Source organism: Meriones unguiculatus, chromosome 3 (assembly GCF_030254825.1).
Source record: "Meriones unguiculatus strain TT.TT164.6M chromosome 3, Bangor_MerUng_6.1, whole genome shotgun sequence".
NCBI classification, from domain to species: domain Eukaryota; kingdom Metazoa; phylum Chordata; class Mammalia; order Rodentia; family Muridae; genus Meriones; species Meriones unguiculatus.
The window spans coordinates 68,583,450-68,599,655 of NC_083351.1; the positions used below are offsets into that span (position 1 = coordinate 68,583,450).

The window sequence follows — 16,206 nt, forward strand, 5'->3', positions numbered from 1 at the left end:
CACAAGAGGACCTAGGGCAGAGAACTCGCTCCTCATTCTTGAAAGAAAGGTCACAGAGGACAAGAAGCAGAGAGGGAAAGAGAAGCAGAAGTCTGTAAGGCAGAGACAGAGAGAAAATATTTCTAGCTGCAGAGAAATATTTCCAGCTGTGGTAAGGGGAGGACATATGAGACTGCAAGGCCAGGCAGTATAGGTAAAAGGGGAAATGACTCCAAGAAATATGGAAGAAAATAAATTACCAGTGTCAAGTAGTGGCACTCATCTATAATCCCAGCACTTGGAAAGCCGAGGCAGTAAGATCCTAAGTTCTATCCTAAGGCTAGACCTTACTAGTATACCTAGACCTTACTAGCCAGCCTAGACTACATAAAAAGACCCAGGTGAGCTGAGGGTTGGAGGAGAAAGAAATGAAGGGAAAAGGAGGACAAGAAAGAAATAAAATGCATCTAAAATAAGTGGAAAGGAAAAAGGAAATTATCTCTCTTTACAAATACATGATCTTTTATATAGAACACCAAAATGGCTCCACCCAAACACATAAAAAAAATATTAGAACCATCAAACAACTTTATCAAAGCTTCCAGATAAAAAAGGATTAACAAACAAGCTGCATTTCCATGCACTGATTGAAAAATGCATAAAGGAAATTAAGCAATCAATCACACAAGAAGATCAAAAGGAATAAATATTTAGAAATAAATTTAGGCATATGAGAGATAATGTTCACTAACATCACAAACAGGAAGACATTTGTGCTCATGTACTGGAAGACAACACTGTTAAAATGGCCACAACACAAAGCAGGCTACCAATTCCATGCAATCCCTGTAAAAATCCAATGGCACTTTTTGCAGAAATAGAAAAATGCCACCACAGAATGGATATGGAATCTCAAATAGCCTGAATGGCCAAAATAATCTAGAAAAAGAATAAGGTTCAAAGCTTCTCACCTCCTAATTTCACAACTTCTTACCAGACTACCTTAATCAAAATAATGTGGTTCAGGCATACATATACACAGGCCAATGAAACAGAACAGAGAGCCTAGAAATAAAGCTCCATTGTATATGGTCAAAACATCTCCAACAAACTCCCAGAACCACACAACCGAAAAAGAACACTTTTCTATTAACGGTGCCAGCCCAGATACCCACATGTAAAACAGTGAGGCTAGACCTTACTAGTATACAAAATTTAACCCAAAGGCTCTCAAACCCCGTTCAGGGTGAGGCCTCTTCATGCTGGAGAACTAAAGGGCCTTTTAAAACTAGAAAAGATCATCGTGAGTGAGGTATCCCAGAAGCAAAAAGACACACATGGTATGTACTCACTTACAAGTGGATATTAGACACATAATATATGATAATCATACTAAAATCTATACACCTAAAGAAAATAAGCAAGGAGGACCCTAGGTAAGATGATCAATCTTCACTCAGAAAGGCAAGCAGGATGAACATCGGAAGAAGGAGAAAACAGGGAATAGGACAGGAGCCTACCACAGAGGGCCTCTGAAAGACTCTACCCAGCAGGGTATTAAAGCAGATGCTGAGACTCATAGCCAAACTTTGGGCAGAGTGCAGGGAATCTTATAAAAGAAGGGGGAGATAGAAAGACCTAGAGGGGACAGGAGCTCCACAAGGAGAGCAACAGAAACAAAAAAATTGGGCCCAGGGGTCTTTTCTGAGACTAATACTCCAACCAAGGACCAGTCATGGAGACAACCTAGGACTCCTGCACATATATAGCCCATGGCAGCTCAGTGTCCAAGTGGATTCCTAGTAAGGGGAACACGGGCTGTCTCTGACATGAACTCAGTGGCTGGCTCTTTGATCACCTCCCCCTAAGGGGGGAACAGCCTTACCAGGCCACAGAGAAAGACAAAGAAGCCAGTCTAATGAAACCTGATAGGCTAGGGTCAGATAGAAGGGGAGGAGGACCACCCTTATCAGTGGACTAGGGCAGGGGTATGGGAGAAGACGGAGGAAGGGTAGGATTGGGAGGGGATAAGGGAGGGGCTACAGCTGGGAAACAATGAATAAATTATAATTAATGAAAATAATTAATTAATTTTAAAAAATCTTAAGACTTCAGGAAATATCAGAGGACCTCTGAAGACATACTGAAAAAGGAACACAGTGAGCTCTTTGGAGCTTCACCTGGCAAGGGCAAAGAAACCCCCAACGAGATGGCATCAGTGTGCCTTAGAGGCCCCTGCAAAGGCAGTATAGACTCCTGAAAGCCAGAATAAAAGATCTGGTACTTTCTTTTCCTGTCATGTCTGAGTCTGATATAACACATGATTTCACTGAATTCCTTATTCAAACACAAAGGGTGCTAATCTGTGATCTCATTTAAATTAACCCAGTCTAATGAAATAGATGAAGACAGTTACAGGAAATGGAAAAAGCAGAGCCAAAAAGTATCATCCAGCAACCAGGGGATGACAGATAGAGACCATAGTAAGAACAACAATCCCAAGGAGATATGTGAGTTACAATTTCAACTTACTACTTACTTGGGAGAGGACTGTCCAGAATTGGTCTCAATTTCTTTAATTCCAAATACAGTGAGTAAAACTTGCTTTCTTTTCAACTTCACTAACTATATGCGTTGACGTGTGAGTGTTACAGCTAGTGCTTCATATAGTTAATTACATCGGGCAGGTAAGGAGAAGCTTTTGCCTTTGTTTTTTATTTGAACGATTTTGTTTAACCACTGCATTATACAGAGAAGGGCAGCTGAACAAGATTTCAACCCAGCTCCTATCTTGTTCTGTAGTGGGATGCAGATGGTGCAGCGGCTGTCAATATTTACCAGTGCTTTCCATAGAGCCAGTGACCTCCCCATGTCAGCAAGCAGAGCCCAGCTGTAGTTTTCTTCCAATGATTTCGAAGCGTTTTAAAGAAAGCAGTCATCTTCTCCTACAGATTTGATAGACAGAAAAAGGGAGGAAAAAGTTATCCAAGATAATCATGGAACATTCTATTATCTGTTCCTCCATGGTCTTCTCCTCCCCCTTTTTCCTTTTCTTGGTTTCTCTTTGCCACTTCTCTGGGTTATTCTTTTTTTTTTTTTTTTCCTTTCTATTCTCATCAGCATCTTCTCATCCATTCACCAATCTTCCTTCTTCATTCATGTATTCTACATTGACTCTCCTTCTTCCATATCAAATCACCTTTCCTTATCCATATTAGAAGAAAGGAGGAGGTCAGAAAGGGTGGAATCAATTTCCAGGCTTCCTCTGATACCTGTCCTCTTACTGTCCTACTATACCACTGTTGAGTGTTTGTCCATTACATACATGAGGAACCCAAAATGCCAGCAATAGCTTATTCAAAACAGAGGAAAACACTATGTCTTCGATATGAAGTGGAGAACATGCATTTTAAAAAAAGAATGCACGTTGCTAAGTAAAAAAAACAAAATGTTCAACTTACTAATCAAAGGCATGCAAATTACAAAGCTATTATTATTTACATATAAAATTAGTTTTAAATTATCATATTCACTGATCACAAAATATAACAAGATAGTTTCACCTACTCTTGTAAGGAAAGTAAATTAGCTCTTTTTATAAAAAGTGGCGTAATGTTTATTCTGTTTTTGTATGGCATCATTTGATGATATTTACATCCTACTGGAGTAAACTCCATGAATGTAGAGTTGTGGTCACTGCTAGATCCTATATATCAAGTAAGACCTGGCACATAATAGTTATTCCAAAAACATCTATTAAGTGAACAAGTCATGTAGAAATTCAATTTTTTTAATTGAGTCACAGATGTAGAAAACAAGACAAAATACAATGTTAAATAAAATTAGCAGGGTAAAAAGGCATCTACAACTAGCATTATACCAATTATATTCAAATAAGACTATCAATAAAAATAAAAATAAACAAAAGCATAACTTCTGTATAATTTCCTCTAAAATACAGGATGGTAAATGACCTCTCAAAATTGCAACATATATGCAATGCCAACTTTTCTAAAATAAATATACATTATTATCCAAATAGATAAAAATTATTTCTCCCTTTACCTTTCTTTGGCTAAAATCCCTTTCCTAGGAAGAAACAGCCACATTGCAGACATCAATGAAGCCATTTAGGCTAGTACAAAAAAGTTCCAAAGGTCCATGTAGTTCTGGACCTTTCTCCAGCTGGCCCTAAACACTTATTCATTCAAGAGCTCTTTAACAGACAACACCTGCTCTGTGTTAAGAGCCAGAGCAGGGACGAGTAAGTCCCTCTCTCAAATGCTTATAATCATTAAATCCCTACCTGCGATACAACCACACAAGCAAAGTTGCAACACAATAATGTAAGTGCAGGGGAAGGAGAACAGATCTACCTTGAGTCCACAAAAATGGGCCTAACTGGGATGAGTGTGAAAGAGCCAGACAGTCAGGACATTCTCAGAGTCCTGCAGATTACAAGTAACAGAGGAAACGGGTTAGGACATGCAATGGCCTTGACATCTTTCCAAAACTTGAAAGTAGCTGCCCTAATTCCCACTGAAAAGGGATTAGCACCCCTCTCTAAGAAAAGACACCAGCAAGATGGTCTCATATCCCTTCCAACTCAACCTGCTATGTGAAGACACAGCAACAAGACAGCTATTTGCAAACTAGGAAGAGGGTACCACACTCTGTGCCAACCATCTTGGGTTCATACTTCCAGTTCATACTTCTCTCACACTGTGAGAAATAATTTTTTTTTATTATTTAAGCCATCCCAGTTATAAACTTGAACTAAGAAATATACAAAGGCTAAATGTGTGTATATGTGTTACACAAAGGCTATTAGATGATAGGTAGATAAGATAGATATGTTTTGAAAAACACAGGCAGGCAACAGACTGAAGAAGTAATCTCTCTTCTCACCCATGACTAAGAATGAGACTCCTGTAACAAAAAGCATATTAGCAAGGAAAAAAAGCATAAGTCTATCTAATGTGAGTTTTACATGACACAGAACTTTCAGAAATAAAACCCTATGTATGTAAAATTTGATGAAGACTAGAAAGTTGTACAGAAACATGACTGAACAAGGTGCAATGACTTAAAGACAATGACCAACAAGGTCTATTTGTTCGGGATCTTCTGTGTCCCTTCATCTTAAGAAAAGAAAATACGTTTTTCCTGCATGCATAACACAGGCACCTCTAACATGAAAGCCTTATACAGGAAGTCCGCTTCAGGTTAGAACAGCAACAACTTCCTGCTTCTACTGTTTCCTCTACTGCCAATGTACTACTTTGGGGATTACCATGCCATACGTACCATCAATAGACTTTATGAATGGGATGGCTTCTAAGACACCGGTTCTCAGCCCTTAGTGTCCTCATTAAACCTAATTAAAATGCACAAAATTTGTTGGAAATGTATATTCTTAGTTATTACCTCCCTTCCTCAAAGCCTCCTTTGTTCTAGATCTGCGTAGTCATCTCGTTTTAGTTAGCAGTTACTACTGTAGCTGTAATGGAGGTGGCAAACACACCAGACTTTAAAGACAACCATGGGGCAGCAGGCAGATTTGAAAAGACTTTGAATCTACACTAAGCGCTTTGGATATTATGTTGAAGACAAATAAGAAAAACAAGAGATTTTTTTTTTTAGCAGATGAATGACATAATCGTATTTGAGCTGCAGAGTCTAAAGACTACAAGAACCTGGGAGTAAAGCTAAGGGGAGCCATTAGAGGGGTGGATGCCCTAATTTCTAAACAAGTGTCAATAAAGGATTTGGAGGTCTTCATAAAATATCAATGGGCAGCACTTGGAGACCAGCTGAGGGCAGGTGAGGGATGAGGAGACAAGCCAGGCTAAGTGCTTGGCAACAGACTGGAAGGTGGTTTCAAGCCCTTGGATTTATTTTAAGTTTGTGGGAAGGCATAGTGGGTAGTTAAGGAGACTCTAGACCCCTATACCTGCTGGGCGAACTCCAACGAAGCCCAAACAGATGTCTTGCCTTAGTTGTCTGGAAATAGAAACTGAACACAAGCTGCAGAACTGGGATTCATGTCTGTGAAAGTTAACGGATGAGGGTTGCTAAAACCATCGAAGTGGAGACTAGCATGGGAAGAATGCCTGAAAGTTGAGGACACTCTGAATGGACTGTCTTTTTAAAAGCCACTCCTACCCTATGCAACTCCCTTTTTGTCATAAACGATTCCCCTATTAAAAGATGAGGGAAATACGAAGGCAGCCTAGTGTGCAAATAGGACTGGCCCGGATGCCTAACAAAATCCTAGCTTTGTTACTTACAGGGGGTGAGATCCTGGAAGTCAATTAACTTCTTCACTAGGAAAAGAAACACTATCAGATTACTTAATTTGGCTGCGAAGGGGTTGTGAGTAAAAGCTCACATTTTTCCGTATTATTTGCCTTCAAAATATGTACTACATTCACAGTGTATATATCCCCTTCTCAGTAGCCAGAATTTTCATTCTCATTAATGTCAGTTAAAATCTCAATTTTGTCTACATTAACATATCTTTGCCTCCCAGCAGGTTCTTCCCCAACCCATAAGCTCCCAAAACCCCAAATTCTAACTTTGAGCCCTCTCCTGACAAGGAAAGTAGGGGTTTTCTCACTAAAGGAGAAAACCTTGGGTCACGTTCTAGCCATCCACATCAGCAGACCCTAGTAAATAGAATGAACGAACCGACCCACCCTCTATGGTTCAAATACTACTGGCCCCATTTTTGTTCCGGGGCACCCCACAGCCCAAGGGGGAAAGTGACTGGGGGGTGGGGGAGCGTAGGCACAGGTTAGGGACAGCTCTGGGACTCGAACCAGCACATCTAATTCGCAGGGACCACGGGCGTGTGCGCCAAGCCGGCCCGGCCCAATCTCCCCTCCTTCCGGCGCGCCGCAGCCAGCAACCGAGTGGCGGATCCCGGGAAGCCAGGCCGGTTCCCCGGACGCCCTGCTCAGCGTAGCAAACCGCGGCAGCACCCCACACCCTGGCCACACACACCCTCCGGCCCGCGCTCGCTTGCCGAACTCACCGCTGCCCGCTGCTCAGCGCCCAGCCTTTCCTGTGTGCGCTCACAAAACACTCCCTCTCATTTAAGGGAAACCGCTACCGCTACCCTCGGGTTCCGACGCGGGGCTGCACAGACACAGCCCTCTAGTGACCTAGTAACCTCCTCCCTGCCGTTCTCTCACTCTAATCCTTCATTCAGTCCCTCATCCATCCGTCTATCGCCAGCCAATCGTTTCTGGGAAGTTCACAATAAATAATAAGAACAGTTTTACGATTCGGAACTAAATCAAAAAGTAATTAAACGAGTAAGAAGTTTAGATAATAGTGAAAGAAACGAGAAAACAAAACCGGGCGATAGGGAGTGTGGTGTGGTGGCGCTGTGTTAAATTTGAGTTCCCTGAGATCAGGAAGAAGAGGATAAGGTCAGTATGCACGGGAAGAGGGGAAATTATGCACAAAATCACAGAAACCCTAGGCCTATGCTAGAGGGCAAAGAAAGCTGGGGAGAAAGGAAGCAATGAAGCAGGACAGGCCATGGGGTTATGGAGCATAGAAAATGTGTCTTCTCTAAATGTAAAGACTGCTGAGCTAAAGATGAGGTGCAGGAAAACTTCCTGCTTTCCCTTTTTGCCTAAGTACTAAGACCAAGGCAGTTACAAAGACCATGTCTCTCAATATGAGGAAGACGTCAACAGGACAGCTTTTGCTACAAAGAGGAGTTGTGGACTTCTGTCTTGAAGGCACAACACACCGCTGTCTTGAAATGGGAACAACTTCGAGTGGGAACTCGCCTGAGATCGTCACAAGTTGGGACCCCCTTAACATTTGATCCCTAGTGGACCACCAATACATACAAGCAATTAAAGGTTACTGGGGCCAGAAAGGCTGAGGAATGTTGGCAGGAGGGGGGTGGAGAGGGGCAACTAGCACTTCTTCAGTGGGATTATCTTGAGTGTGAGCTGCCCATGTTCCTTTAGGTAATCCTTCACCCATGCTGGTATAAATAACCCCAATCAAATTTGTTGAGTCACAAATCTAGACTTTGGTGGAATGATTTCTTTGGGGCCTGTCCTTGCCGCCCTATCTGGAGAGAATAGACCTTTATTTGCTAGGGAAAGTCAACAGGAACTGAATTTATTCTGAGCCAAATAGCCATAGTTTGGGAACGCGAATTCAAGTTCCCTGAATGACATGTTCCACTGTGGAAGAAGTTAGTTGAATGCCACGTACCGGCCCAGTGGGGCTCCCGTCGTCCGCGGGAGAACAAGGCTTTGGACCGGAAGACACGGTTTCGGCGAAGAACTGACAGAGACACCTTGATGGCTTTGACTCTGCTGTAACTTTACTGAAATCAAGCTAGTATTTTTATACAAAAGGCACCTTAAAATTGGCATGCTTTCCAGAACATTCAGACTTTTTACCAAGAATACAAAGTTTACATTTTAACTCAAAATGCAGTCAAACATAAAGCAGTACCCACAAGTAATCTTGGCCTAAAAACTTTTTGATCAGAGCAAACAAAGGAAAAGAAACCTCAAATATAGTTTCATTATTGCTAACCAATGAAGAGGAAAGTCAGGAGCTAAGTCAGATGCCTGCCAAAGTCCCTTTCTATATCAAAATCTAACTACACCTTTGTTAACCATCCTCCCATATGTCTTGCCCAAGATTTATGATCTTCCTTAGGAACAAGGCACTGAAGGGAGGGGGAAACTCCCGCCAGCTGCACCTCTCATGCTATTATTTCTTAAAAAGGAGCCTATTATTATTTCACTATTCTTAATGCCTATTAATACTAAATCTAATTCATTACTTTTCTTAAACTTATTTTTATTAAAGCCTTTAACAATCTACTAATGATAAATTTCTTTATAAAGTTAGTTGTGCTGTTTCAGGTGTCACAGAGAAAGATCAAAGAATTCATTATTCCAGCCCCAGAGCCATAACTGAAGAAGCGTAGAAATCTCAGAACACGTCTCTTTTCCAAGTGGGATGAGTTTGCCAGGGACCTTCCAGGGGGCATATTTCCGGGGAAATCATATCCCCCGCCCTGTAGTTTATGCTACTATGGCGACACTGGCATGGGTGTAGCAGTTGAACATTTATAAATCATAGAATAAAATACAGTCCGAATTTAATATGTCAGGTAGGCAGGTAAAGCAGAGCTATTTCTTCTATAGGTTTCAGATGCCATGTGATGACTTGCTTAGATTTAAGTTGGTGAAAATTTACATACAATTATATTATTCCTAAAGTTTACCCAATAGCCACAAAGATGTATTAGGTAGAGAAGTTGGTGACAAATGGCAATTAAAGGTAAGAGAGGAGAAATTTGGTTATCCATCTGCAATATTCCAACTCTCCACTGCTATGAAATTCTACTCCATCTACTGGTCTGCAGACCAATGTGGTGTTTTGTTTTGTTTTGTTTTGTTTTTCACAGAATTTAAGTCCACAGACAACAAAGGCTAACAGCTTTAGACCCTCAGCAGCATCAAGGTGATTTAGTTAACAAATGAAACTTTATTTTATCTGCCATGTATTTAACTTTTCCTACATTGCTGTCAATATAAAATCAAAATCCCACCCTTCTTTTTATAACCTCTCTAAATGTTATTGTTCTTTGTTGCAAGTGCTATCCAAGCTAGAGTTCTAAGTCACTGCTTTGAGCTTTCTCCTGATGTTAACATGTTAATAAATATGCTTTTTTTCTCTTGTTAGTCTTTCTTTCTTTCCTTCTTTTTTTTTGGGGGGGGGGAGTCTTCCCCAAGCACAGAGAAGTTATATTCCTTTCCCTGCAGGGAATAACACTTGCACATGCCAGTCAATGAAATAGGATTGAATCAGCAGAGTTGTGGGATCTGGTTTACATTTTACACATATCTCTGGGCACAGTGTAGTTAGTGGATTCAAAGCAACAAGAGAGGTACCTGAACACAGTGCTGATGCCAACCTCCAGACAGTTTAAATTCTGGACCAACAATCCCTGTGTTGGTGTGGAGATCTAGCCAAGCAATACAACTTTCTTCTAGCTTCCTCCCACCATTCTGTCACCCAGCATCTGCTGAGAGGTTTGTGATGAGCTGAATGTAAAGCTCTAAGGCCGGCTTCATGTTTAGTATCATCCATGATACTACAGGGCCTGTAATCTACTCTCCCAAGTACCTGTTCATTCTTCTATAACTTAGACTCCAGATGAATGCCTGAAGGGCAATAAAAACATCCAAGGAGGTTAAGTATAGTAAGGTGTATTCTGTGCCCTACTTCTCACTGGACAGAGCGAACTCCCACCACTCTCACTGGACAGTGTGAACTCCCCACCACTCTCACTGGACAGTGTGAACTCCCCACCACTCTCTCTGTAACAGGGTGAACTCTCCACCACTCTCTCCACTTGTAAATTAGAAGATGGAAGAACATAATGCTTAAAAAGCAATCCCTCAGACTTCTAAAGTATTTTTTGCTACTGAGGGAGTCAGTGAATTACTTTCAGAATTCATTTTTGATCTATCTATCTAAAATGTTTATATTTAGAGATGGGTTTGTTCAACTGCTTGACTGCAGACTAGAAAAACCCAAGCTCTGTGGAATTATCCAAGGAGCAGGCTAAGCATATGCCTTAGGGATTGGGGTGGTGGAGGTCCTGAAAATGGGAACAGATGAAGTTTGGTAAATTTTCCATTCAGAATACAATATTTTTTAAAGCCGTAAAGATAATCCTGTGTGAAAAAAAAATAATCCTATGTGAAGTGTGTGATGTGGTGTGTGTGTGTGTGTGTGTGTGTGTGTCCTCCTTTAGAGCTTATGTCTCATTTTTTGACTCTATATGTGAAGGAAGCACTATGCTCATTTCTGGATTTAGGACCTCTCAAGACTAGAATCCAATATTGCTGCCACATGAACATCACATAGGAGTGTGCACTTGACCACATGGGCATCACATGTGAGTGTGAACTTGAGGACATAGACTATTTTAATACTCTTTAAGTTTGCCTGTGATTCTCTCCAAGAATCAGAAGAAACTTAATCCTGCAGTCTCTTTTTTAGATTTCTGGTTTCCAAAACTGTAAGATAATATATTGTGTGTTTTAAACTTTCGAGTATTTGGCAATTTGTTAAGCAGCCACAAGGAATTAGCATGCATTGTCTTAGAATGTGCTTCCTACAGAATGCAAGCTGTGCTTGGCTTGATAGTGTACTTTCACTAAATAAGTATTAAAGTTATTTTTTTGTTCCTTGTTTTGTGTGTGTAAGGCTGTTTGTGAGCTCCTGCACTCATCCCCACTTCAAAACTGTAGTGACTCCAGGCTTCTTCTTCTTTACTCATCTGTTACAGATTGAGTGTCCTCTGCAAACTCATGTTCAGGTTTAATTGTTATTTCACTGCCAGGTTGGAATGTCAAGAAGAGATGACACCTTTAATGAAGGGTTTAGGAGTAGACCTCTGCCCTCACCATCTGGTTGATGCCAGTATCGTGGACAGGTTCCTGCTGGTCAGGTGTGAGTTAGGCCTGATTTTACTTCTCATAGCTTATCACACTACACAAAGACTGTCACCAGCTGGACATCCCAGCTTCCAGAACCATGGCCTAAATAAACATCTTTTGTTTATTATTTAAAGCTGTCATATTCTGTCCTAGCCACAGAAAATAAACTTAAGATATCATCATGCCCATACCCTCTATCCAGCCTTTCCTCAGCGCTACACGGTGTTTGACTTGACATTTTCTCAAACAATATCACTGTTTCTACTTTGCTCCTCTCACTTTAGGTATCAATTGTAATTTTTATAAGAATGAAAACATCAGAGATAGAGATATAGTGGAGGAATTTCTAAATATGTGCCTGAAGTCTGTGACTGCAAAACCATGAACATGCCTAATCTTGCCTGAGTACTCACCAGAAGTAGATATGAAGGTTGGGTTTGAAGACTTATGTCAACTCAACTCCATTCCAAGTCCTGTTCCACTAAGATTCAGTTTATAGACTCATTAGTCTTAACAAATAGTCAGCCTTTCAAGGCCTCCTGCGGTAGTAACCTTCTGCTACTCAAGAACTGAAGATCAGGCCCTTCTATGGTTGTGGACATCCTTGTCAACATGTCCAGCCTGGGGATTACATGTGCCCAGGATAGCCATGAATGTGGCCCAACACAAATTCACAAGCTTAATTAAGGCATGTGTTTTTTTTTTTTTTTTCTGATGTTTTTGTAAGTTAATTATGTGGCTTCTGTGTATAAATTTTGTTTTGTTTAAAGACTTTTTAAAAATTATTTTGTATATGTGTGTGAACATGAATGTGGGTGTCTTTGGAATCCAGAAGGGTCTGAGGTCCCCTGGAGCTGGAGTTATAGGCAGCTGTGATCCCTCACCCCCTCATTCCCACATGTCCCTGGAACAGAACCTTGCTCCTCTGGAGTAGCAAGGGCTCTTAGCCACTGAGCCACCTCTCTGGGCTGCATATAAACTTTGTAAATGACAATGCTGTGCTGCAATATCCAAAATTAGACACACCTGGCAAAGCCTCCCTTTGGACAAAATGAGTACCTGTGACAGCAGAGACTTCATCTGACTTTTAGGTCCCCGGGACAGCACCTCAGGCACAAACTCCTGGTTCAGAAACAGAAACCTCAAGAGACATGGAGATGTGCACAGTCACAGAGAAGGGCTTGGCTTGTGCTCCTCCTTTCCCCTGTTCTTTGCTCAGTATAACTACTCACTGAAAGGAGTTCTTGAAGGGCAGGAAAGGAATCCCTGGAAGCTACTGCAATTTGCCCCTATTTTCAGCACTCATCTGCCAAACACAGGAACTAGAGTCTCTTAGTGAAACAGGACTTGGAATGGAGTAGAGTTGGTTGGCATGTCTTCAAACCCAACCTTCATGTCCACCTGTGGTGAGTACTCAGGCAATGCTCACTGTGGAGGAATTTCTAAATATGTGCCTATTTAGAAATTAGGCTCTAGCACACTATGACATCGACACTATTTTATATAGTGGAACTAAGCTACACATTGAAAATATGGGCTTTTGTTACCTAGAAAATCAACTGACATGCTCTTGAACACACTGAAGAACTATGACATTGGATATTGGAGACATCCAGCAGGTCCTGAATCAGCAGAGTTTTCCATTTGTCTTGGTATTTGTGGGATTCTCCCCCCCCCAAATGATCTCAGGCTGTTAGAGTATTTAAAAGCAACTGAAGAGATGTTAGGGAGAAAGAAAGAGTTCAGTCTGACCTTAGGCAAGACCATGTTTATTCATGGTGAGGGGATATCTTCAGAAGATGGGATGCAGCTGCTTATAGGAGTGAAAAGGAGTTCTGTAGTCAGCAAGGGAAGCTGGGGAGCGCGGTATTTCAGCAGGACCACTGTCACAGACCATCCTGAAATCCAGCAGCTTCCAATTGTTTCAGACCAACCCTGAGAAAACATTCTCTTGGCTCAGAGGATATTAGAGAGAAATGACCTCTCTCTAGAAGTACGATGGAAAGGAGCAAGAGTGGCATAATCATTCAGTAAAAGAATTTCAACCCCAACATGACACCAGCCCCCATTGTGGCTTGGCTTTGAAATGTCTCCTGAAAATGTTACCAGAATATGGTAAAACCGTTAGAAGACAGAAAGGAGCTAGAGGAAGTAGAGCACCGTGGATGTGACTGTGAAGGGCATATTGAAACCCAACCTTTACTTCCTAGTCACGATGCAATGAACATGCCCCCAGCAACTGTGATGTTCTGCTTTGCTAGAGGCCCAGAGTAATGACATCAAGCATCCATGGGCCCTTGTGAATAGGGGCCCTTAAAATTGTGAGTACAAATAAATATTTGCTTCTTTAATTTATATGTGTTCATATGTGTATGTGATGTGCATATGTGTGTGCATGGTTGGGGTGGCTGCTCATCTGGGGGTGTGGATACATACATGCCTGTGGAGGCTCAAGTTCAATGCAGGGAATCATCTTCCATTGTTTTTCCCCTTGTTCATGGAGGCAGGCTCTTTCTGTCAAACCCAGAGCTCCTCAGTATGGCTCGTCTTGCTATCCAGCTTGCTCTAGGCATACTCCATCTCTGCCCTTAGAGACTAGAATTATAATGGACTACCATACCACAAAAGCATACATATGGTATCTGGGTATTCCAGTCCTCACACCTTGGAGGCAAGCACATTCACCCCTGAGCCACCTTCCCAGAACCTTCTTTAAAAGGATACTTATTTAAAGCGTGAGTGTTTTGCCTGTGTGTATATGTGTGCACCATATACTTGCCTGGTGGCTTCAGAAGTCATAAGAGGATGTTAGATCTCCTGGAACTAGAATTATAGAGTTCTATAGAATTAGAATAAATTGTGAGCCACTGTATTCTGGGCCAGGTCCTTTGCAAGAGCCACAAGTGTTCTTAATCACTGAGCCAACTTTCTAGCCCAAAATATTTTTGTGGTATATTTTGTCACAGTGAAAGAATGCTATCACCACCACCACCACACACACACACACTATGGGAGCCTTTACCATGGGAGAGAAAGAGGAGATAGGAAGGTATGCCATGGGAGAAAGAAACGAGATTTTAAAAGGCTACGCATCTCAATAGTTCCCCATGAATGAGAATTTTTCCATCGTACACACACCACACTTGCCACTTCTTTCTCGGTTACACCCGTTGACTATATAAAGCTGGAGAGCAAATCGGGCATGCCAAACTGTTGTTAAATGATTTCCTGGAGACAGGGAAGCGTGTGGCTCCTACATCTCATTTACTCCTTCCTGAATCAGTAAGCTCAGCTAAACCTGGTGAGAGAGTCAACACTAGGGGTAGGATTTGCAGGGCCTGGTGAACTCACTGCTCTGGAGTTTGAAGGTTATAAGTAAAAAAAGAAGGAGGAGGAAGGAAGGAGGGAAGGAAGTCTGATAGAATAAACAAACTGAAATTACATCTTCCTGCTCTTTTGATTAACAATTCCGCTTGTAACTGCCGTGCTGTATTATCAAAGTGTAGCTCCCATTTTGCTTCCTTCTCTAGCATCTATTTCTCATATCCTTATTCCTTATGGGAGCCTCATTTTGCTCAGGCCAGCACTTACCAGCCCCTGATTTCCAACGATTATCTCACCCAGGCCACACTTGAGGCAACCACAGAGGTTCCTCTTTTTAGCCATTGATTAGGTCACATAGCCCAATTCAGCCCAAAGAATCTTGAAGGGAAGTGTGCTGAGAGATCTCTGAGAAAGTGTCCATTCTTACATAGGAGGAGTCCATAAGATCATGCTGGTCGGTTTTAAAGAGCATTACGCTAGACAAAATAGGCCAATGGCAAGATGGGTGTTACATGACTCCATGTACATGAAACGTCCAGAACTGAAAACACATTGGGATGGTCACTGGATTAGATGTTGGGAGGAGGGTTGGAGAGTAATAAGAAATGACTGAGGTGAGAAAAATGTTCTAAATAGGGAATGTGATATGTGCAAAGCTCTATGACTACATTAAAACTAGTGAGTCACCTAACCAAGCAAGTGAAAGAACTGTCCAAAAAAAATTTCGAGTCTCTGAAGAAAGAAATTGAAAAAGATATCAGAAGATGGAAAGATCTCTCATGCTCATGGATTAGTAGGATTAACATAGTGAAAATGGCCATCCTGACAAAAGCAATCTACAGTTCAATGCAATTGCCATCAAAATACCAACATAATTCTTTACAGAGCTTGAAAGAACAATTCTCAACTTCATATGGAAAAACAAAAAAAACCAGAATTTCCAAAACCATCCTGTACAACAACAGATCGTCAGGAGGTATCACCATCCCTGATCTCAAGCTGTATTACAGAACAATAGTAATAAAAAACTGCATGGTACTGGTATAGAAACAGAATGGTGGATCAATAGAACCGAATAGACCCAGAAATAAATCCACACACATACATATACTTGATTTTTGACAAAGAAGCCAAAACGATACAATGGAAAAAAGATAGCATCATCAACAAATGGTGCTGGCCTAACTGGATGTCAACATGCAGAAAAATGCAAATAGATACATATTTATCACCTTGCACAAACTGAAGTCCAAGTGGATCAAAGACCTCAACATAAAACCAGACACACTAAATCGGTTAGAAGAAAAAGTGGGGAAGAGCCTTGAACTCATTGGCACAGGAGACAACTTCCTGAACAGAACACCAACAGCACAGGCTCTAAGAGCAACAATCAAGTGGGACC

The 16,206-nt window shown here is 41.4% G+C and overlaps 1 protein-coding gene across 4 annotated transcripts in view; it reads right to left on the minus strand.

Moving 5' to 3' along the window:
- The window catches only part of Agk (acylglycerol kinase), a 72,406-nt gene extending 65,247 nt beyond the window's left edge, over positions 1–7,159 (minus strand). The window contains exons 1-4 of one of the 4 annotated variants that reach the window (XM_021661357.2): positions 5,933–6,148; positions 5,287–5,356; positions 4,356–4,427; positions 2,818–2,924 (exon numbers count right to left, since the gene is read on the minus strand). In XM_021661357.2, the coding sequence (XP_021517032.1) occupies positions 2,818–2,918 (101 nt within the window). In that variant the 5' untranslated portion in view covers positions 2,919–2,924; positions 4,356–4,427; positions 5,287–5,356; positions 5,933–6,148. Of the gene's footprint in view, positions 1–2,817; positions 2,925–4,355; positions 4,428–5,286; positions 5,357–5,932; positions 6,149–7,015 lie in introns of those variants that run through there. The other 3 variants (XM_060380133.1, XM_021661355.2, XM_021661356.2) reach the window with 3 other exon arrangements.
- Between the last annotated feature and the right edge of the window lie 9,047 nt (positions 7,160–16,206).